Genomic DNA, 23777 nt, shown 5'->3' with positions numbered 1-23777 from the left:
AGTTCCTTCAAACTGGGTTGGGTTGGTCTCGGGCCAGCAACTGGAGTTCCAAAGAATAACTGGGTTTCTCAGGGCCTTTGGTTAGGGAGAGAAATCTCAGTTGACCAGTGTTGGTTAAGTGAAAATGTTGATATTTATTTATTTAGGGGTTGTCTGGATGTTCTTTCTCCCTCATTCCTGCTAACACCAGGGCTCTCTGGCTCAGCATGAATGCGTTTGAATGGATATTGTGCTTGATACTTAACTGGGGCCAATGACAACCCATCCCTCCCAATCTCTGTGATATCACAGGGACCCATCCCAAGACATCACTAAGACCGTGACATCACAAGGCACTGTACCCTGATCCCAGGTTTTGACCCAAAAATCTTTGGGAATGATTATGATTCTGACCTGTCAACTCCACAAATTGGCCTTTTAAACTGTTTTGATGTTTCCTGGCTGCTATGATTGGAATCAATACTCTCCTTCAGTGGTTGAAGTCCTGTTGCTTAGCTTAGTGAGTCACATTAGAGTAGACTTATTGAATCGGGTGTTTAGCAAGTCAGTTCCTCTGTATGTTCCATTGGCCCAAATCCTGTTGCTTAGCATATTAAATTGCACTACCGTAGGCCCATTGACGTGGTGGTGCTGTGGGTTAAACCGCAGAAGCCTCTGTGCTGCAAGGTCAGAAGGCCAGCAGTCATAAGATCGAAAACACACAACAGAGTGAGCTCTCGTCGCTTGTCCCAGCTCCTGCTAATCTAGCAGTTCGAAAGCATGCAAATGCGAGTAAATAAATAAGTACCACCTTGGTGGGAAGGTAACAGCGTTCTGTGTCTAGTTGTGCTGGCCACGTGACCACGGAAACTGTCTATGGACAAACGCTGGCTCTATGGCTTGGAAACGGAGATGAGCACTGCGCCTTAGAGGTGGACACGACTGGGCTAAATGTCAAGGGGAACCTTTAGGCCCATTGAATGAATAAAGATTTGGTGAGTCAATGCTTCTATAAGTTTAATTGATTCAAATGGGTCTACTCTAATTGCAACCTGCTTTAGTACACCAAGTACAACTCTAACCCTAGCACATTAGATCTTCTTTGAGTCAATGGGCCTGCTCTACTGTAATTTAACATGCCAAGCAACAGGATTTTGGCCACTGATTCAAATGGACCTACTTTGTTTGCAACTGACTTGAGTGTGGTAAGTTACAGCTAGATTAGGCTCATTTGAATCAGTGGAAACTGTGGAGTCGCATGGGACTCATTCAACCCCCCCCCCCACTAGGCCTACTCTATTGCTACTTAAGGATGCCAAGCAACAGGATTTCAGCCAGTATCACAGAATGGCAAAAAGGAATAAGGAATTTCCATGTTCTAATGCATTCTAAATGCATCCTAGAAGTATATGCTTAGCAGCTTCCTTTTCCTACCATTAAATAAGGGATCGTGGCAAATGCTCAGTGTTTGTAGCTCTTTAAGAGTCCTTTGTATTTTACAGAAGATATTTAAGGACCAAAAAGTGTGCTCTCCTTGCCTTCAATCAAGCTCACCTGTTTTCAATTTGAAATGTCAAAGGCAATAAGAAACGGAGAATCTTATTAAGACCAAAGCTTTTCAGATGAATGTTCTTGCTTCTCCATTGATTAGTTACAGAGTACTCATCAGTCTTCTTCATAGCTCACCCCTGTGAGTCAGCTCATAATAAACACTTGGATCACTTTCATACTATGCCTCTTCAGTTATTGTGAGCTGATCTATACTCCATTCACAATGTCAGGATGGTTGTGAACCTCCATTCCCAAGAACACATGTTCCACATATACAACTCTGTAGGCAACTGACAGTGTCTATTGGTGATTTCTCAGCATTGGGAAATTAATGTCCAAAAGCTGTGCTGTTTGTGCTGTGCTAGTGAAAGTAGGATATGGGCCATTGTGAGTTTTTAGTCTTTATTGTTTTTTTTTTAAATTCATATTGTAAACCACTTTAGGTCATCAAGGAAGAAAAGCGGAGTATCAATAAAACAAAACAAGGTGAGATAAAACAATCCTCTCTTTTCTGTTTCACCATTAAATGATAATCAGTGGTATACTCTGAGCTTGAAAAAGAAAATACTTTTCATCAGGGATGGGGACACAAGCCGCTGGACTAGCTATCATGTGGTGACTTGAATGCGACTCAAATTGTTTTCTTTTTCCCAATGACCTGAACTCAAATCATGACTCAGAACCCATCCATCTCTCCCTTTTTTTCCTGGGGGGGGGGAAAGCTTGTTTTTAATAGGGACTCTGACTTGGGACCAAGGACTCAGACTTGGTACCAAAGACTAGGACTTGAACCCAAAGATGTACCAACATCCCTGCTTTTAACTATAGCTCCCGGGATCACCTAGCTAGCATGATGCTGAACCATGGAACCTCCATTCCAACAAGTAACTTTGCCAAGCTCTTGATGCTGCCTATCTCTGAATACGAAGGCTTCATCCATGCCTTCCTGCCAGCTCTTCAGGATTTGATTGATCTATAAACTGCTGCTTTTGCTAAGGAATATTCTGTCTGGTAGCCTAATATCCCTTGTCCAGAAGTCTAGTGGTGTTTGCATTGGCTTTCTGTAACTTGCTACAGCTAATTGATGAGGTGGCAGAGCCCATCTTGGTTGTGCAATCAAGTACACGGTCAGGAACATGAGTGGTGTGCACCTCATCATTTAGCCTCAATTATCTACATCAAGTAAAGCAAATCTTATGTGAACATCAATGGGATTCTGGCTAATATCTAATAGCCATTATCTAACAGTCTAACCAGTGTTGGCAAGGTCTTCTCTATGGATTTGTCTTAGCCCCCTTTAAGGCTATCTAAGTTTGCAGCCATCGCTGTATTTTGTACCACAGTTCCTTAAAATGGCTGGGCATCATATGATGGAGTATTTTTATGGCTGTCCCAGCCCTACTGCCAATGAATTTCACTTCATCCAAGATTATGACATATGAAGTTTTAAAAAGCTTTCCCTATTTATTTCCTCTCGCCCATCTATGAAAAGCCATTAGAATTAGATAAGAATAATCTTTACCTTCCAAACCCATCTGCTCATAGTGCTGATTTCATCTACTGAAATTATTTCTCACTACTATTGGCAATGATTCTCTCAAGTGAACTGCTTTGCCATATCAAAAGGTGTTTAAATTCAATTATTGTCATATGCCTTCCATTTTATTTTACTTCCAAAACTAATAGGTATGCTGTTAACAGTGCTGCATTTCTTGTGTACCTAATGCATGGATTTTGATCTTCTTTTCCCTCCCAGTTCACAGTAGCTGTGAATTGGGAGTGAAAAGAAGATCAAAATCCATGCATTAGGTATACAAGAAATGTATTCCCAGAGAGAGAGAGAGAGCATAGCTTTCGGAGAGAGAGGGCATGAGCAATTTTATATATACCACTGCTAAATGAAATAATGTTAGCAAAAAGGTAAAGTCAAATGCATGCCTTGGTAAGCAATAAAAGGCTCAAGAGTCAGAGCAAACATTAATAACATATCACTGTTTTTCCATTTAATATCTGTGGAAGTTAATATGTTTTTAGTACTCTATAATGTGGAGCCAATCCATAATTTCAGCCTTTCTTTTTTCCAGTCTTCCCTCTCCAATACACACACTAGTCTAAAGGGCAACTGGTGATTCATTCTAAAACTTAATTTGCAAAACCTGAAATCTTTAAGCAAAGCAAAGTGTTTCTGGTAAGACGGGGCACTAAGGGAGAATTTGAAAATACATTTTAAATTGGATTCAAGTGAATTTTTCTGTACGTGGTGCAAAAGCAAAATCGTGCTGCTTATATACTGCCCCATAGTGCTTTCCTTTTGTCTCCTGACCACATGGCCTGGGGGTGGGGCCTAGGGGTGGGACTTCCTGCTGTAAAAGAGCATGTCCCAGGCGCGCGTAATTCTCAAATTTTGTATCTGGCCTTAATATGGTAAATAGGAAAGCCAATTAGATTTGCATAAGCCGGGGAGTCAGGAAAGTTTTAAGGATCAGATCATACTTTTGCACTATTAAAGAGCAGGCCGGGTAGGTGGGGCTCGTCAGCCATGGAAGGCAGCCCATCTAGGAGAAGGAAAACTCCGATTTCAAACCTCCACTGCCTTGTGGCTATATCCACCAATGGAAAAGGCTTCAGGAGTTAACCTTGAGGCAAAATCTGGAGCTGGAGTCCCGAAGGCAGCTCGTTTCGTTCTGCCAACTCCTGCGACGTTGCTGGAACCAGTCGTATTGGCTCTTGCCTTTCCATTGGACCATTTCAGCAATGTGGAGAGGGGGGATCTGCTGCTTGGGTAACAGCCTATCCTCCATATTACCTTACCCGGGCTTCATGCTCTGGAGAGGACACTCCTCGATTCAGAGCATGTTACCATAGTCTCTCAAGACTGAAGGATGCCTATGATAGTAGTGCTTCAAGCACTCGCTGGGCGGTTTACAAGTTAATTATGCAGGCTACACATTGCCACCCACCCAGCCAGCGAGGTGGGTACTCATTTTACCGACCTCAGAAGGATAGAAGGCTGCGTCAACCTTGAGCCGGCTACCTGGGATTGAACCTGCAGTCGTGAGCACAGTTTTGGCTGCAGTACACCAGTTTAACCACTTCACCACGAGGCTCATATTAATTGCTATCAGATACCTACTAAACCAGGACTGTACCACTTTACGTGACTGAATGTTCAACAAACAAAGTCTCTGGACAGAATATGCTCTTTTCCCTGTTACCCAGATGGCTCTTTTCCCTGTTACCCAGTTATGTATAAGGAGGAATTTTTATCTTTGCTTTCTTTGTGAAGGCATGTTTAAAGAAAGCAGCATGAAGCACCACAGGCCAGTTTACTGTGCTAGTCTGATGTAGGAGGCAGAAGAACATGAAATGAGTCACAGCAGGATCAAAATGGAGAGCTAGCAAAGCCCACCTCCTTTCCCTGTAGTGGCCAACCAGATGTCCCAGCAGGAAGCTCACAAGCAGAACTTTCGCACGATTAAGACACCCTCCTACATGTTCCCAGCAAATGGTGATAAGAGACACACTGCATATTCCAGGTAATAATGTACAACCATTGTCATGAATAGGCATCAACATTCCCCATGGATTTGCTGAATCCTCTTGTAAACCTCTCCCAGTTTTCCAGGCATCGTTCTGCAACAGTGAATTCTTTTCATAGAAAAGTGAAGTTGGAAGGGACCTACAAGGTCATCTAGTCCAACCCCTTGCTTGATTCAGGAATACAATCAAAGCATATCTGCCAGGTGATTATCAAGGCTTTTGACTCAACGTTGGAATTATCTATTTACAAATAACTTCTTACTTTACTATTGTAAAATACAGCAGGACCATGGTATCCATGGGGGATTGGTTCCAAGCCCCCCCCCTTGTGGATAGCCAAAAATGTGGAAGTGTTGAACCCTAAACATTGCATGGTCCCTGACTCCCTCTAGTGGCCAGTTCTGGTAAAAACACATCAGAAATATATATAAATGTCACAACCCCCAGGTTGGGAAACACTGCTTTAGAGAAACCATACAGTACACCGGCTCGAGACGCGGAGCGCGGTCGTTGCAGCTGGTCGGTCGCCGGGGTTCGGGAGCTGGAAGCCCTGTTGCTGTTCGGGGGAGGCCGGCTGGGGTGTGCTTGGCCAGAGTCAAGTCAAGCCGGAGCGGAGCCTGTGCTCGGGACTGAGGGGCTGCCTGTAAACAGCGGAATTCGGAGGCTCGGAGGGCAGCGTAGCCGGAGCTGGAGCTCACAAGCCGGGGCCGGAGTGGGAGCAGGAGATACAGAGGGTGCTCCTCCGGCTGCTGGCTGGGCTCGGAGGCCCGGCAGCTCTTTTTGACCACCGGAGGAGGCTGGTCGCGGGAACATCGCCCAGCGGACACCTGCCTGCGCCTTGCCTGATCTTGGGAGGCATCCCAGCGGAGGCCCTGGCGGCGAGGCCTGGCGACGGAGAGTTTCGTCCGGCGAGCACCCGGACAGTGACTAGATCCTGGTCGAGGGGTGATCTGAATTGGAGCGCCGAGTCCAAAGGCAGCCACAAGGTACAGGGTCGTCGTCGGACCCGGAGGGAGCCTGTGGGGATACTGGAGCGACGGAGCGTTTGCACGCCAGTCGCCATGTTGGAAGAACTTCCCCCAGGCCCCCCTCTCCCTGCTCGCTTCTTTCCATCTGCGAAGGATGTCTCCTCTCTAATTCTAGGGAGGGAAATGGCTGGGTTTGAGTCCCTCTTAGCTCGGTTCCTGGTGCTTTGGATCCTGTTGACTTATAACATCGTGGACCTGGGGTCCTTTGCTAAAAACTGTAAAAACTGTGTCTACTGGCTCCTTAAAGAACACTGCACACCAGCGCCGCTACTAACATCCAGGCCAGCTATACTAGAAAGAACAAGGCCACGTGGGGGGGAAGGTTTGCTCTGGGCGCCGGGTGGGGGGTAATTAATCTGGCTCTCTTATTTTTACTTATTTATTTACTTTCCTTTTTTACTTCAATATTCTGATCAATTGTATTTAATTTACGTTGTTTATTTTATGTTTATTATTTATATGTATTAGCTTATTGTATATGGTTAATATTTATGTGTTTTATTATTATTTTTTCCCTTTTTGTTTAATTGATTCACTTATATTAAGTTAATTTTGCTTATTATTTTCTCTTGTCTCTTTCTATTTCCTGCCCTTTTTCCCTCCCCTTTTCCCTCCTTCCCTCCCTCCTCCCTTCGATGGAATGGAAGGCCTGCCCTCCCAGCGAGGGGCCCCAAAATATTTCTGTGGTCACGGGTAGAGGTAGATATGGCTTTGGCCCGGTCCCTACTCGTGTAAGAAGAACGACGGACAGATGTCTGAAGGCTGTCCGTTGTTCTGAGACTGGGACCAACCCTCAGTATCGAAGCAGCCAGTTCAGTCATCCTTCTACTCTTCGCCTGGTGTTGTTGAATGCCAGGTCTGTATCCAATAAGGCCCAGGTGATTTACGATCTTATCCTGGAGGAGGATGCAGACCTGGCATGCATAACCGAAACATGGATCGGCGGAGAGGGGGGTCCCCCCTTAGCACTCATCTGTCCGCCCGGTTATGCTGTCCAACACCAGGGTAGACTGGAAGGACGGGGGGGGGGAGTCGCCATTGTTTACAAATCCATCTTGGAGGTTACTAGGCGCTCCTCGGTGGTAAAACCAGGTCTGGAGGCCCTCCACGTGTCGATAGGGGCTAGGGACGGTATTGGGATCTTGCTGGGCTACCGTGCTCCCCGCGACCCAGCCACTTCCCTACCGGAGCTGGTGGACTTTGTCTCTGCGGCACTACTGGTCTCCCCGAAGCTGTTGGTTTTGGGGGACTTTAATGTGCATGCGGAGGCAGAGACTTCCGGACCAGCTCTTGAGTTCTTGGAGACCATGGCCTTCTTGAACATGTCCCAACATGTCATCGGCCCCACCCACGTGGGCGGCCACACACTTGACCTGGTTTTTTCCTCCAGTTGGAGCGAGAGTGGTCCGATGGTGACTGACCTTGAGTCGGTCCCTCTGCCATGGTCGGATCATCACCTAATAAAATGTAACCTCAACATGGCCCTCCCCCCTCGCAGGGAGCAGGGACCTATTGTTATGGTCCGCCCTCGAAGGCTACTGGATCCGATTGGATTCCAGGATGCCATGAGAGGTGCTATGGCAGACCTGGCGGGCGCTCCTGTCGAGGTTCTGGCTGACAGTTGGTTCGCCGCTGCGGTCAGGGCTGTAGACATGATCGCACCTAAACGCCCTCTCCGACGCAGAGCCCGCCCGGCACCCTGGTTTAACCAGGACCTCCGGGCACTGAAGCGGGTCAGGAGACGGCTAGAGCGCAAATGGAGAAAGGACCCGACGGATTATAATTGGATAGCTGTTAAGGTCGCCACTAACCTTTACCTGGCTAAGGTAAAGGCTGCCAGTCGAGCGTACTTCGCTAACCGGATAAGCGAAGCGTCTAACCAGCAGGCGGAATTATTCCGTATAGTGCGCGACCTATCCGGAATTGGCCCGGGTGATGGGCCTCCCCCTAGTCTTACACCGGACCAATTTGCAGCATTTTTTAAATCTAAAGTGGAGGCCATCCGCCGGGACCTGTCTCCTTTTTTGAATACAGTGAGTCGAGCTGAGATGTCCAGCGCTCCGTCTTGCCCGGTAATTTTTGACACATTTCAGCCTGTCACGCCTGATACTGTCGCCAGGGTGCTTGATCGCTGTCGTGCCACCACCTCCTCCCTTGACCCCTGTCCGGCCTGGCTAATCAAAGCAGCCAGGCCTACAACAACGGAATGGGCCACTGCAATAATTAATGGGTCTTTCCTGGAGGGCCGATTTCCATCTGCCCTCAAGGAGACACTCATTAGGCCCATTAGGAAGAAACCAAGTTTGGCGGCGGACACAATTGGCAATTATAGGCCCGTCGCCAATGTTTCTTTCCTAAGTAAGGTGGTGGAGAGGGTGGTGGCCGACCAGCTTCAGGCGCACCTGGACGAAACAGATGCCCTGGATCCGTTTCAGTCGGGCTTCAGGCCGCGCCACGGCACAGAAACGGCATTGGTCGCCCTGTGTGATGACCTACTGAGAGAGGCCGACGGGGGCAACGTGTCCCTGCTGGTCCTCCTCGACATCTCAGCGGCCTTTGATACCATCGACCATGGTATCCTCCTGGGGAGGCTCTCCGAGTTGGGAATTGGGGGCCTTGCTCTGGCCTGGCTCCGTTCCTTCTTGGAGGACCGTCCCCAGAGAGTTCAGCTTGGGGAGAGTGTCTCGGCCCCGTGGAATCTCAATTGCGGGGTTCCACAGGGGTCGATCATCTCCCCAATGTTGTTTAACATCTATATGAGGCCGCTGGGTGGGGTCATCAGGGGGTGTGGAGCTCGGTGTCATCAGTATGCTGATGATACTCAGCTCTACATCTCATTTCCACCTTCCGCAGGAGATGCCGTTCTGTCCCTCCAGTGCTGCCTGGGGACCGTACTGCAATGGATGCAGGAGAACGGGCTGAGGCTGAACCCGGACAAGACGGAGGTACTAAGGGTGGGCGCCCCCACAGTCGGGGGCTTGGGAAACTCCCTCTCTTTTGGGGGGGTGACCCTTCCTGCTAAGGATGGGGTCCGCAGCTTGGGGATCCATCTGGACCCCGCGCTCACTATGGAATCCCAGGTGGCGTCGGTGGTCCGAACCGCCTTCTACCATCTTAGGCGGGTAGCCCAGCTGCGGCCCTATCTCGATGTTGGGGCGCTCACCACTCTGGTGCATGCGCTCGTAATCTCAAGATTAGACTACTGTAATGCGCTCTACGTGGGGCTGCCTTTGAGGCTGTTGCGGAAACTTCAGGTGGTGCAGAATGCGGCGGCCAGACTCCTCAGCGGGGTGAAAAAATTCCACCACATCTCACCCACTCTGGCCGCATTGCATTGGCTGCCCATCAGATTCCGCATCGACTTCAAAGTGTTGACGCTTACGTACAAAGCCCTAAACGGTTTAGGGCCTCGATACTTGGCGGAACGCCTTCTACCACCAAGATCTACCCGTGTCACTCGCGCGAGCCAGGAGGTGAGGCTGAGGAGCCTAACGCCGAGGGAGGCCCGGAAAGAAAAGACAAGAAATCGGGCCTTCTCGGCGGTGGCTCCTCGCCTCTGGAACAACCTTCCCCCTGATATTCGCGCGGCCCCCTCGCTCGGTATTTTCAAAAAGCAATTAAAAACATTGATGTTTCGGCAGGCCTTCCCTCCTAATTAATTCCGATCCCCTTCTCTTTTCTTTCCTAATGTTTTAACCCAACGGTTGAAAGTTTTTATTATGTAACTCTTTTGTTTTTATAGTGTCACCCCATGTTGTAAGCCGCCTAGAGTGGTCTATCGACTAGATAGGCGGGATATAAATAAAATAAATAAATAAATAAATAAATAAATACATGGGATGTGGGCCAGGAGTGCATCAATAAGAAGCTCAAGAAAGGCAGGCAAAAGTCCCAGAAAAATAATTTGGCCATCATTGGAAAAGCTGGAACACACAAAGGCAAGGAAAGTTAGATACGTTCTCAGCAATCCCTCGGAGACAGATTATAGTTCTGTGGCAGTCAAGCAGCCCATTCTAGCAAAGCAGGAAGGGAAGCTGCCACTGACACATCTGAGAAGCAGGTGTGTGTTTAATTAGCATCACCTACTTTCCCCTTTATTGTTTTCCCAGTAGCCAATTTTGTTTTTGATTGTTTGACTAGCTCTTCTAAAAAGGTGCTATATGCTTGGCACATTTTTAGAACAAGTACTATCTGAAGTGATGAAAGATAGCTGTTGTAGCATGTGGCTTTCTTCACCTACTGATTTTGCATTTCATGTGCTTTGTTCTGTCATTTGTCCCTGAAATCGTACTCTGCAAGTCAAATTGCTTGGGAAAAATCCCATTGTGGAAGGGGAAACATGTTAATTATAAGAGAATATGGAATAATGCACATTCTGTCAAACATCTCATAAGACCTTGAAACGGCTCAAAGTTCTGCCCTGTGAGCATTAGACACACAGCTACTGACTGCTTTTCTTAGGCAACTGGATATAATAGTGGCCAATGACAGTGGCATTCACCCTTGTAGAAAAACGTCCCTGACAATGGCTTTGTATTTGGGTGAGGTGCTTAACTAATTTAAAAAAAAGGAGTCAGCTTCTGGGATTTCCCTTGTGTGGTAGCACTTTGTGAACGGTAGTGAGCACAAGATGGTATCCTACAGACCATCTTGACTGCTGCCATTGGTGCTGTCAACATTCAGTCAGGATTATAAATGAGAGACAAAGTCTCAGGATGTGAAAAGTAGCAACAAGCTCTTTATTCTGTATTTTTCGAGTTGTTAAAAAGCTCTGACTCAATGCGTTTGGGCAAAGCCTTCTTTAGGAGCTGAGCATAATACAAGACCACACATTAGATATTGAATCATTCACATTTTATTTTTTAAAAAAATTATAGATATACACCTGGTTTGGGACTCTCAACCTTATATAAATAAATGTATTTATACTAAGTACATTAGGCATAATAAAATATCAAACAATTACGAAGCTTCTTTATATTCTCTGTACCTTTCTTTAGTCTATATCAGCTCCAAAACTAATTGAAAGTGTTTGAAAGTGCAGGCACTAAGAAAGGAAGCATTTGTATACAGATGTGCAGGGTGGCGAGATAACCAGCCCAGCAGTGTTATCGTAATAAAAGGACAAAGTCTATTTCTTTGTTTAACCCATGAGATACTAAAGTGTTCAATTTCGGGATCCAGTCAATTTCCTTTTTTTAGTAAAGACCTTTCAAAGTTCCAGGAACTCTGTTCACTGCCCAGAACACCAGATCTTTAATTTTATGGTTCTTTTCTGTAAAATAAATATAAAGGACTTAGTATTTACACTCCTAAGTTTACAGAAGTGGATTTTGACCCTTCCCCTTTCCTACTTTTCATTCATCCACCTGCAGTTCAAGTGTTCACCATAGAGGGACGCTGCAGCCACTTCCATGCCTCCTTTGGCTGTTTTTTGCATAGTTCAGTCGTCAGTCAGTTTACTCATTGTGTAGGCCATAGATATTTATTCTCCATAACGACATGTACATAAAAGGACCATTAAGCTGTTTTGGAGAACAGATGATTTATTTTGTATTGATGAACTCAGTGCCAGCATTCATTGCACTGGGAGGATAATAGCAACAAAGTGAACTGTATAACAGCAAAATGTTGCAGTTAACAATACCTGTTGCAAGAACCTTTAGAATTGAGAGCCACAAAAAAAACAACCTCAAGATGCAGGGAAGAAAAATATGGTTTCGGGAAGTGGCAGTGGATGCCTTTGGTTATTAATGGGGAGGAACAGTTACCAACAAAGGCAAAAGTAGCCATTTATAGGAACATACCTACACACTCCATCCTCTCTCTATTAGACACATATACGTACAGTGGTATAGTGGAGCCAGGTCTCACAGGGCTATGACGCCATTGGCCACCACCATCTCCGTAGGCTTCCTTATTTCCTCTAAGTTTTGCTAAAATCTTCATGGCAACTATGACAGAAAGGTTTTTTTTCAAGGAAACTATGGTTGCAAACTATTCCTGCTGTAATGCAAAGTGTTGGAAAGTGATTTGTTCTTGAATATTCAGTAAAAAGCCGTTAGCTTTACAAAAAGCCTGCTCCTGGCACACAGATCCCACCCACCTAGCTGCCTGCATTTTTGAACTCCTTTTTGGTAGGAGGTGGATAGTGAGCATATGTGGAGCAGCGGTTAAAGTGTTGTACTGCAGCCAAAACTGCTCACGACCCGGGGTTCAATCCCAGGTAGCCGGTCTCAAGGTTGACTCAGCCTTCTATCCTTTCGAGGTCGGTAAAATGAGTACCCAGCTCGCCGGGGGGGGGGGCAATGTGTATCCTACATAATTAACTTGTAAACCGCCCAGAGAGTGCTTGAAGCACTATGGGGCGATATATAAGCAGCATGCTTTTGCTTTTTGCATGCTTTTTGCTTCTAAAAGCAATACTACCACACATGCATAGAGGCAAGCATTCTCACACAAACACACAGAGAGGGATGACCTCTGCTTTTGATAAGAAGGTAGTTCCTCCAACATGATGTTTAGCTAGTGAGAGGCAGGAGGGATTGGCTGGGGGTAGCCTGTGTACTCACTCTGCATAAACAGACAAGCTACTGTTGTTTTCTGATCACCAGATCAGTATATTCTCATTAAAATGGAAAGATATTTCATGCTCAGGATTAATGTAACTGACAGTAGGTGGGGATCAAAGCTTAGAAAAGGTATGGATTTTCACTACAACTCCTAGAATTTCCCAGACAAAAACAGAAAAATGTTTTTGAATGGGGATGGAATGCCTAAGCCTTGGTTGAAGAGAGTGGAAATAATTACAAGAAATTATATTCCTTTGGTTGAGATAAATACATATCTTTTAATGAGATAAGATGGTGGTTTAAGGCTTAAGGCAGGGGTCTCCAAAATACAGTGGTCGACCAGACCAGATGGGCGGGATATAAATCAAATAAATAATTAAATAAATAAAATACAGCCTGTGAGCCATATCTGGCCCGCCTTGCCTTTTTAGCCAGCCCGGGCATAGGAAGAGGAGGGAAGGGGGACCCAAGTGACCCCCACCCCCACTGTTTTGCAAAGATAGCGGGGGTGGGGGATCCCTTCTGTTACATTCAGCTATGACCTCACCTGTCCGTCACTGCTAAAGCTGTGAGTCATCTACCAATGGGGTGACGGAGGGTGGGACATAAGGGGTGGAGCTGTTGTATAAATGGGAGTGAATGTGTGTGAGAGAGTTTAGATAGGGTCAGATAGGGACTGATAGGGCTTTGTTAGGGTTTAGAGAGGAGTTAGGAGATCTGTGATATATTGTGAGAGTCTGTGTATGCTAGTGCCTTTATTATAGTGATTGAATTATTATTTAATTATAAGTGATTTACCATTCCTTTTATTTGTACCCAATAAACCTGAGTTTTTATTTTGAATCATATTTTGGCCTGAAGCTACTTATTTGAGGGAATGGTTGGTGGCAGTGGAAAAGAAGAGTGATTTAGAGTGACGTAGCGACCCCCCTTTGTGAGGTAGAGGGAGGCCGTTACAGCTTCTGCTGGGCTTTGCTCCTCTTCCTGTGCCCGAGCGGGGATAGGAAGAGGAGTGAAGCTGGATCTAAGCAATCTCCCACCACCCCACTGTCTTTGCAAAGACAACAGGGGTGTGGGATCACTTGGGCCCCCCTTCCCTCCTTTGGCCCTCAAAAATGTGTAAAATATATGATGTAGCCCTCATACTGAAAAGTTTGGAGACCCCTGGTTTAAGACAAAAGGTTGGGAGTTTGATTCCCCCTGCGCCTCCTTGACAAGGGCTGGACTCAATGATCCATTGGGTCCCTTCAGCTCTGCAGTTCCAAGATGATTTGGTATAAAATTAGGAATTATTATGCTTGATGGTTGTTTTTTTAATCACTGTTCTGCAAAGTTAATGGCATAGACTGTATCTTAAGGAGTTCATACAGTATGGTGGGAGTGTCCATTTAGATGCTGTCCTTTGAAAGTACATCAGCACCTGTGGTTATATAAACAAATCTTGTGTATTTAGAAAAACGGGATCTGGAGATTTAGGAGAAAAGGCTGTCATTAACTGCCTTTTAAAAAATATATCTTTTTAAAAAGGAAGATGAGTAATTGAAGGTAAACATTCTGTCTCATACCTAGCCTGCCCAATGTGCACTTAGTCTATTTGAACAGGGCTCTTGTAAAAGCCCCTTTCATCATCCCCCTCGGAAAAAAATATTCCATTTTAAAGCCTTTTGTTTTCCCGCATCAGAGACAGAGCTGTACTGATGGTGAATCACATGCTTGCACTCTTGATACAGCAAACTCCATAGACTTTTCACAGAATCAAAGCCTCACTACAAAACTTTCTCAACAACAGGAGACTGACAGGCAAACAAACAAACAAAAAATGTAATCCCAAAGTTTATTTTCTGTACCAAGGTTGTGTGGTCTGATGCAATACTGATAGCTTAATTCTCATGCAGCAGGGAGAATAGACTAAAACCATCACCAAAGAAGCAGGATAAAAAAATGAAGTGAAGGGGGCAACAGAATAAAAACTTTCAGTTTGTAAAACCAGATTAAAACCAGCAGCAGGATAAAAGTGCAATGATAGAAAAGCACTGAAATAGCCTGGAGCAAAAAAAGAAAAAAGTCTTCAGCGTAAGATGAAGGATAAACAGAGCAGGCAATGTGTTCTGGGTAAATGGTCATTTGTTTTGGTCAACAGAGTATCAGGTACAAATAACAACTGCATAGAGAAAGCGTAAGAGAATAAATAGCTCAAGTCTCAAGAGTTGCCCCTCTTCACAGTAACTAGCACTTTATATGTTAAAATTCACTCTGTATTTTAAGTAAAAAAAGAAAATAGCTCTTTGCTTGCAATTGTGATCCAACGGATTTTTGGCATCACCTGGCAGGACAAAGTTCCAAATAGAGTAGTCCTAGAACAAGCTGGAATATTCAGCATGTATACCTTACTGAAACAGCGACGTCTACGTTGGCTTGGGCACGTCGTGAGAATGGCTGATGGTCAGATTCCAAAGGATCTCCTGTATGGAGAATTAGTGCAGGGAAATCGCCCCAGAGGGAGACCACAGCTGTGATACAAGGATATCTGCAAGTGGGATCTGAAGGCCTTATGAATAGACCTCAACAGATGGGAAACCCTGACATCTGACCGTTCAGCCTGGAGGCAGGCAGTGCATCACGGCTTCTCCCAATTTGAAGAGACCCTTGTCCAGCAGGCCGAGGCAAAGAAGAAGTCACAAAAGCAGCAAAACCAGGGAGCTGGACAGGGGATAGATTGGATTTGTCTTCAGTGTGGAAGGGATTGTCACTCTCAAATTGGCCTCTTCAGCCACACTAGACGCTGTTCCAAGTCCTCCATACAGAGCACGTCACCATAGTCTTTCAAGACTGAAGGATGCCTAACTCTAGTTACAAACAGAAGGGTAAAAGGAAGATTGCAGTCTCCACACAAGGGAGAAACTGCCTCCATGACCACATGGTCAAGAGAGATTAAGAGCAGGAAGAGCAAAATAAAACAAGCAGAATGGGAGGAAGACCTAGACGGGCTTTGCTTTGTTTCATAACTGGTTGCTAGGAAGTAGATCAGGCTTTGTTTGAAAATGTTATTACTCAAGCATAAAACTTAGAGAGCACTTCCTCTCTGATAATACTTAACTGCTTTCAGCCTCTAACTGACATATATCATTCAGTCTAACCCTGAATTTTATGGTGAAATTTAGTTCATTCAACTGAGGGATTGCTACTAATGGGAAAAAAACCTTACTATCAGCAGAAAATGCTGTTTTCTTTGGATAGAAATATGTCATTTTGAAGAATAATATTTGATAGCTTTGTTGGATAAAAGCTAGTACCCTGTTTTTCCAAAAATAAGACAGGGTCTTATATTAATTTTTGCTCCAAAAACACATTAGGGCTTATTTTCAGGAGATGCCTTATTTTTTTCATGTACAGCAATCTACAGTGATTCAAATACAGTCCTATCATCTACATCTGGTTGCTGCACAATGGTGGAGGCCAGGGTTTCACTCAACTGGGGCTTATTTTTGAGGTAGGGCTTATATTACGAGCATCCTTAAAAATCATACTAGGGCTTATTTTCAGGTTAGGTCTTATTTTTGAGGAAACAGAGTATGTTGTTCAGAGATCTCTAAAATGATTCTTTCTTTCCTAATGTGTTTCGGTATATGCTGTTCTTCTATACAAATGTGTCTGGTGCCCATGTTTACTCTTCATTGAATAAAAATGTGAAGGCCAAGCTTTTGTTATGCTTTCCTCAGGAAGACAAAGTAGCAGGTTTTCCCATAATTGAACACTTGTAACAGCTATGCTCTGCAATGCTTAAGATTAGAGATGTCTTCATTAAGCAGACAGCTTAAGAGGACAGGAGAGAAGGAACTATGGAGATGTGTAGTTTTCTATATTCACTTCCTTCTTCATTATTCTGAGATGTTTCCAATTTGGGAAACATCTGAGGGTCAAAGTGTACAGTATGTTATGAGAAATCAGCTTCTACAGAGACTGCTCCATCAAGTGGAAAAAAAAGATGTAACTGTAGTAGTAAGAAGGAGACGCATATACAACATTAAACCTATCCCTAGAATATAAACAATGTCTTTCTTTACATGTCTAATTTTGGAGTGAGGCCTTTAAAAAGCAGATCACCTTGCTAGGGAAAAGAATCTAAAAGCAGGACAAACATATTTCTTTGAACATGAGTTTTGGCTCTGAGAATAATGGGGAACTGATAAAGATATTTCTTGTTGGTAGCTCTCAAGAATACATCTGCGCTGCATATGAATGGATGGGATTCGCCTCTCCCCAGACTTCAGATTTTTCCGTTATTATCATTGTGTATTAGCTACAGTGATTGTTCGTAGTCAAGACTAAATCAACAAGAAAGCAGAAAAGCACTGAAAAACAACTCAAAAACTAGTATGATCTAGAGACAATAATGTGTTGGCTACGTAGAGATGACTTATATTGAATAGCTTTGAGAGATGTCTTAAAGAGAAACACAGCAGAAGTTTTTGGTACTCAGCTAATAGTTGCCAAATTGATTATACGAATGTAAAAAATAATAACGAACCATTCATCAGGGAACTGATGCACAAACACTTGACACAATAGGTTTAGTTCATGTTTTGGACAGCCAAAAGTCTTATTTTTGGGGAATTTGGCAACTATTTGCAGTCTTTGGTGGTGAAAATAGTTTTGATGAATGATCGTACAGTACTCAAATTAATATTTGACTACTTATTCATTATACATTATGGGTGAATTCAAAATCAGGTGTATCATGAAGTCTCATACACAGAATTTTATGAGGGGGGGCGGTTCTAGACAATGCTGTCTAAAAGCTCAAATTTTCCCTTCTTCTTCTTCCATCTTTTCCCTTCTCCAAAAAGAAACAAGCAATTAAAATGCAACAAGTGCACAATGCCCTTTGATTCATGCTGCTCTGTGTTATCTGTCTTATTTGGTTTTTGTTACGCATGTGAATTTTTCCTGGTTGTAACACAGTAAAACAAGATTTCTGCAAACATGTATAGATTATCTTTCTGATCTGCAGAGGGCACCAGATCGTTTTGTATCAAATTGCAGAGACTAGAGCAATGAGGTTTGTAAGGTTCGCAGTTGTAACTGTCAGTCAAAGAAGTACTTGCTCTCCAGTGGTCATTGTGAGACATAGAAGATTAAGTAGGTGTGTTTTCCCCCCATTCATGACTGTATAAAATCCAGTGCTTTTGTTACTGTTTCTGCTTTCTGCTCACAGATGAATCAGCCAGGCTGTGAAGGTGTTTGGAACTCTAGTCCAGCAGCGGTCCCAGGACCATAGTAGCAGAGTGCAAAGACACTTTAAATCAACCGGTGAATTGTGAAAGAGACTGAGAATGCCACAGCTTCATCTTCCTTTAAGAAATACTTGTAGCATTTCCTGAGGGGCAGAAAATAAACTTCTTTGGAACAATTGATTCAGAACTCCCAGCCGAATCAAGAAGACTTCCCCCCCGTCTTGCTCAATTTCATTCAAAGAAAATGGAGATAGTTCTGATGGACCTTCAGTTTCAGGGGTGCTGTTTCCATAATCGCCGGTGAACTGCATATCTGCTACAACAATGAACACTACCACACACTGGGCTCTTCTGTTTCCACCTGTATCGGTCAACACCACTGAAGAGGTCAACGATTCCATCCTTTTTGGCAGCAGGAGTGCCGAGGGATTCTGTGAACAAGTCTTTATCAAAGCTGAGGTCTTCTTGACACTGGGGATCATCAGCCTTCTGGAGAATGTCCTCGTCATCCTGGCAGTCATCAAGAATGGAAACCTACATTCACCCATGTACTTCTTCCTTTGCAGCCTGGCAGTAGCAGACATGCTAGTGAGTATCTCCAATGCCTTGGAAACCATCATGATTGTCATTCTGAGCAATGGCTACTTGGTCATTGACGACCGCTTCATTCAACACATGGACAATGTATTTGACTCAATGATCTGTATTTCTTTGGTTGCCTCCATATGCAACCTCTTGATTATAGCCATTGACAGGTACATTACTATTTTCTATGCACTTCGCTACCACAGCATCATGACTGTGAAGAAAGCTCTGGCTCTTATTGGGGTTATCTGGATAGCTTGTATCTTTTGTGGCATCACCTTCATTGTCTACTATGAGAGCAAAACAGTCATCATCTGCCTCATCACCATGTTCTTTACCATGCTTTTCCTCATGGCCTCACTTTATGTTCACATGTTCTTGTTTGCACGCCTCCATATCAAGCGCATTGCAGCCCTCCCAATGGATGGGGTCCCCCACCAGCGCACCTGTATGAAAGGGGCTGTCACAATCACCATCCTCCTCGGGGTCTTCATTCTCTGCTGGGGACCTTTTTTCCTTCACCTCATTCTGATCATCTCTTGCCCCACCAACCCACACTGTATTTGCTACACCTCACATTTTAACACATACCTGGTTCTTATTATGTGCAATTCAGTCATTGATCCTCTGATTTATGCGTTCCGGAGTCTGGAGATGCGGAAGACCTTCAAAGAAATAGTCTGCTGCTGTTATGGTGGGAGTTCAGGACAGTGCATGCTCTGAAGGGTTGACCTCTAGAATCTTTAAAGATATCCGAAAGTTAAAACCGGAGCAAAATTGCTAGCTAAGTGCCGCATTGCTAGGAGTGATCAAAATCAAGCTTAAGAGCTGGGAAGTATGGCAGGGAATTGCTGTGATTTTTCTTTGTCATGCCAGCTTTCAGTTAATAGCTGTGTCAAAGTCTGTGTATGTGCAGTTTGTTTCCTTGCTTGTAATTAAAGCAGAATCACACTAGTTTGTGGGACCATGGCAGCATCTCATGGTTACTAAGAAAATGAGGTGCATGTCTCTTGAGAGCATCTATTCATCTCACATTTGGAGAGAAGGACACACCTCAGCAGATACCTCACACTACATTTACTGGGGAACTTGCGCTTTGCCACATTCTCTCAGGTTGGTCATCATGGATGGAAATGCTTCATGGAAAGAGGCTAACATTGTAGTCATATGTAGTCTTATTAAGTGTGAATAAGTTTTTGTTTGTTTGTTTGTTTTTGATAAAAGAGGGACTTAACATTCAGGGGTAGGGGAGGGAAAACCTTGGAAAAGAGGAGAGGAAGTTGAACTACAGCTTCCAGAATTCAGTAGCCATCCTGGCTGGGAATTCTGAGACACCTCATCCAAAATTTCAAGCTCTGTGAAGCCTTATGAAAATGGATGTGAATGTCACTGAAATCCAGTGGTCTGACTTCTGAGTGAACTTACTTAAGACCGCAGTGTAAAAAGACATTCTTGTTCTCCTTCACCAGCAAACTACTGTACAACTGAAAAGAAATGTGTGTGTTGTTAGCCTTGTTTTGAAGAACATGCTGTAAGCAACGTGTATAACGAAACTTGTCCTTTGGCCAGAGAAAAGATAGACTAGCAGCAGTGTTGCTTTTAGAGATGGCAACTTTCCTCTGCTCCTCACCGCTGAGGCTTCTTAAGAAATACAGGCAACATCCAGATCACACCTATGCCTATTTCTGTGTTTCGAACATGGTGTGAGAACCCAAGACATTTTTCTTTTAGCTCTCTGTAATAAAATCCATGCAACTATTACTGCTTCAGCTTTCCCACAGCTAGCCAAATAAATATAATTTTCCCTCCAGGACACTGTGATCTAAAGCATGTGAAGATTGTGAAGATGGTTATTGCATTATATTCTGGGCATTTTATTTGGTGTTTCTCATTTTACTGTATAAAGAATTGTCCTGTGACACAGCCAATGTTATGTGTATGGAGTTGTGCCTGGAAAGGATTCTTGTATGAATGGATTATATGATGCTTTAAATTAAATATCCTTTCCCAGCTGGGTGTTCTCCTGAGGTGTTGGACTACAACGCTCATCTCTCATAACCTTTGATCCTGGTGGCTGAGGATGATGGGAAAAATAGTTTTCTGCATCTGGTCTGGTATACACTACCCAGCAAAATGAAACAAAGCGTCCCAATTAGTTGGAAAAATTCCTGAAGTTATTCCAGTCATTTGGTTTCTAGTACAATTCTACACATACCTACTCAGAAGTAAGCCCCACTGAGCTCAGGGGGATTTACTTCCATCCATGTACACATAAGACTGCAGTCTACTTTACTTTATCTCCTCTGCCATTCATCAAGGTTGGATTGTTGATAAAGCTAGGGTTGTAATCTGGTTCTTCTCTGCCTTTGTTTCTCTGCCTTCTTAATCTCATTCCATTTTTTTCTCTCACCCCAGTTCTTGAAAAGTTTACTTTTTTGACTACATCTTCCAGAGCTGGCTAGGGGAGTTTTAGAGTCCTATAAGTTGACTTTTTCAGGCTGAGACCCACCCCATAAGATGCTCTGAGAATATTCTAGAACATACTGTGCATGTTGTTAGCTACTGTGAACACTATCAACCCTTGACTAGTCAAGGGAATAACCATAATGGAAGCATGCTGAGACACCCTTTCTTTCTGCTTATCTGTAGGTCCATATATACGTTACATGCAAATACATGCAACATGTGTCATACCAGTAGACCCTGGGTTGTTTTTTTCAATGTTTCAGAAGAATCTGTCTCCTAAACATGGCCACACTTACTACTAGATGGAGCTAATATTAAAATTTGTCCTAGCACTTCCCACTGGGAGAACAGCGATTCCAGTGGCCTGCCGTAAGCTTGCCTGCTGTTCTCAGGTGTAGTGAAGAACAATGTTCCATCAGCATTTTTGACCTAATATGGAGCTACCAGAGCAGTCAACTTCTTTATACAGAAGGGAGGAGCCATTTTTGTCCTTTGCCTCATAGAATCATAGCAAAGTGAAATTGGAAGGGACCTAGAAGGCCATCCAGTCTAACCCCCTGCTCAAGGCAGGAATACCATCAAAGCATATCTGCCAGGTGATGATCTAAGTTTTTCTTGAATGCCTCCAGTGTTGGAGCACTCACCAACCCCTGAGGTCACTGGTTCCACTGTCCTACTGCTCATGCCCTGCTCCCAATTAAAATAATTGTCAGAATTAAAGTTCTCTACACATACAAAATTTATACAAACAAAAGACAAACCAATTAGGTTATGGTCCATTTTCTGGAACTCTGTATAGTCACTGTGATGTAGAAATTAATCTTTTCAAGGGTTTCAGAATTGATTGAAAGGAGCATACGGTCATGCCAGCTAGGATATGGAGTTATTGAAGAAAGAAACTTTTTCAAGTTCTGGGAGGCAAAGGTGTTGCTCACAGGGCACCCACATATTATTCACAGTCTAGGACACCTGAAAAGAATTTTTGTAGGGCAACAAAAACAGTGGCCTATGTTTGTACATCTTCTGAGGGAACATTTTCCAAAGAACACTGTTTAGCTGAACAATGCCTATAAATATGCTAGAAATTTGTGTGTTATTTGTGTTATTTGTGTGTTGCAAATAACTGTGGATGCTTCGAATAATGACTTCTTGTCTGATGTGAACGGAGAGTTTTTCCCCAACACACTGGTCTTATACAGCTGTTTCCTGTGAGGGAAAAATAACATGGTAGTGATTCGACTGTCTTTCATGGATGGTGTTCATAACTGAGACTCTGAAAAAGAATGAGAACATTATGGTTTCACTATAATATTACACATGATCAATTAGGATGGTAGACAGAAGTGTGGGGTGACCAGCCCAATACCTTTGACTGTTTCAAATTTTTATGAAGGCACCAATACCCCACTATTTGCCTTTTAGGATGAGGGCCTAGCTCAATTGTGGAGAACCTACTTGTCAGAGAAATGGTCCCCGATTCAGTCACTAGCATCTTCGGATAGGGCTGGAAAAGTCTGATGCATGAAGGCAAAATTATACATTTTAAGTAACCCAACATTAGGAAAAAGGAATTCCTTAAGTGCTGTTGGTGTATGATTGTCACAGAAGGGGCTTTTCTCTCCTCCCACAATTGGCAAAATCACTTGATCTGTTTCATGATTCATCTTCAGGATGCAAGCGTGCTCTTCATTTCAAAGTTTGGTTTCTCAGAAATGAAAACTAGTCTGAGTCACATCGCTGGATTAATAAGATTTTAGTTCCAATGTCACTTTATCTGTACTATATTGCTTGGCCCTGAAGCCCTGGAGAGCTGCTCAAGGAGGAAAAATGAGGCATATCTTAGCATCAGAGCGGTTGTTCAAATTCCTTATGATCCTTTTTATATTCTGCAGTTCTGATTGCTGTGATATTACAACTCAGGGTAGTCTTTTGTATGTTATTACGGGACCTGATGTATTTTCTGTTATATTTGTGGCTATCCTTTTAATAAGTTTTATTTAATTTCTACTGGATAATCTCTCAAGCTGCTCTGCTGAAAAAGTAATAATCTCGGAAATAAAAGTGCTCTGACATCACCTGCCAAGTGTTCTGTGCTTTATATAATATTAATGGCTATGAACCCAATATTGGCCAAGGCCTTCTATCTTGCAACCAGGAAAGCATGCACTGAGGCAATCCTGGCATTTTACTTTTACTACTTTCCTTTGGTAATTATTCTTACAGATTGAAAATGCTCTTCTAGGCTGAAAAGAATGCAGAAGGAGGAGAAGGACAAGGATGAGGAAACGGAGAAGAATCCACTAAATGCTGCCACCGCAGGTCTCTATCCCAAATGGAATGGCTCTGAAATCTTCCCAGCCAAACAAGACCGGCAGGGCACCCATCTGCTATGAAGAGCTGCCTGGAGCAGCAGCACGTTTCCTGAGCAGTAGGGGTCCTGCCATGGCAAGCATAAATAAATAAATAAATAAATAAATAAATAAATAAATAAATAAATAAATAAATAAATAAATAAATAAATAAATAAATAAATAAATAAAGCAACAGATGTCCCGCCCCCTAAAAGTTCTCTGGAGACATGAGGGGCTCTAGATCAGTGGTTCGTAACCTTTGTTACTTGGATACTTTTGAACTGCAACTCCCAGAAACCCCAGTCAGGACAGCTGGTGGTGAAGCCTTCTGGGAGTTGCAGTCCAAAAACTCCTGAATAACCCAAGGTTAAGAACCAGTGCTCTAGATAAAATACTCTCCCCCACAAACCACTCCTGTTTCTAACTCACACCTCACCCCAAAAATCAGTTCTTTGGAGACAACATGGTAAG

The 23777-nt window shown here is 43.8% G+C and overlaps 1 protein-coding gene across 1 annotated transcript; it reads left to right on the top strand.

Moving 5' to 3' along the window:
- The first annotated feature begins 1242 nt into the window (after window positions 1-1242).
- Window positions 1243-23030, top strand: MC3R (melanocortin 3 receptor). The gene is made up of 2 exons (XM_020797476.3): window positions 1243-2016; window positions 17886-23030. The coding sequence occupies exon 2, from the start codon at window positions 18229-18231 to the stop codon at window positions 19210-19212; it is 984 nt and encodes a 327-aa protein (XP_020653135.3). The 5' UTR covers window positions 1243-2016; window positions 17886-18228; the 3' UTR covers window positions 19213-23030.
- The last annotated feature ends 747 nt before the right edge of the window (window positions 23031-23777 follow it).

Source organism: Pogona vitticeps, chromosome 4, assembly GCF_051106095.1.
Source record: "Pogona vitticeps strain Pit_001003342236 chromosome 4, PviZW2.1, whole genome shotgun sequence".
Lineage (NCBI taxonomy): Eukaryota > Metazoa > Chordata > Lepidosauria > Squamata > Agamidae > Pogona > Pogona vitticeps.
Note: the sequence above shows the minus strand (reverse complement) of the source record. Positions and strands in the feature narration are given on the sequence as shown.

What these genes read in the sequence shown, in the direction of transcription:
- MC3R (XM_020797476.3), top strand. Translation starts at nt 18,229, where the DNA reads ATGAACACTACCACACACTGGGCTCTTCTGTTTCCACCTGTATCGGTC.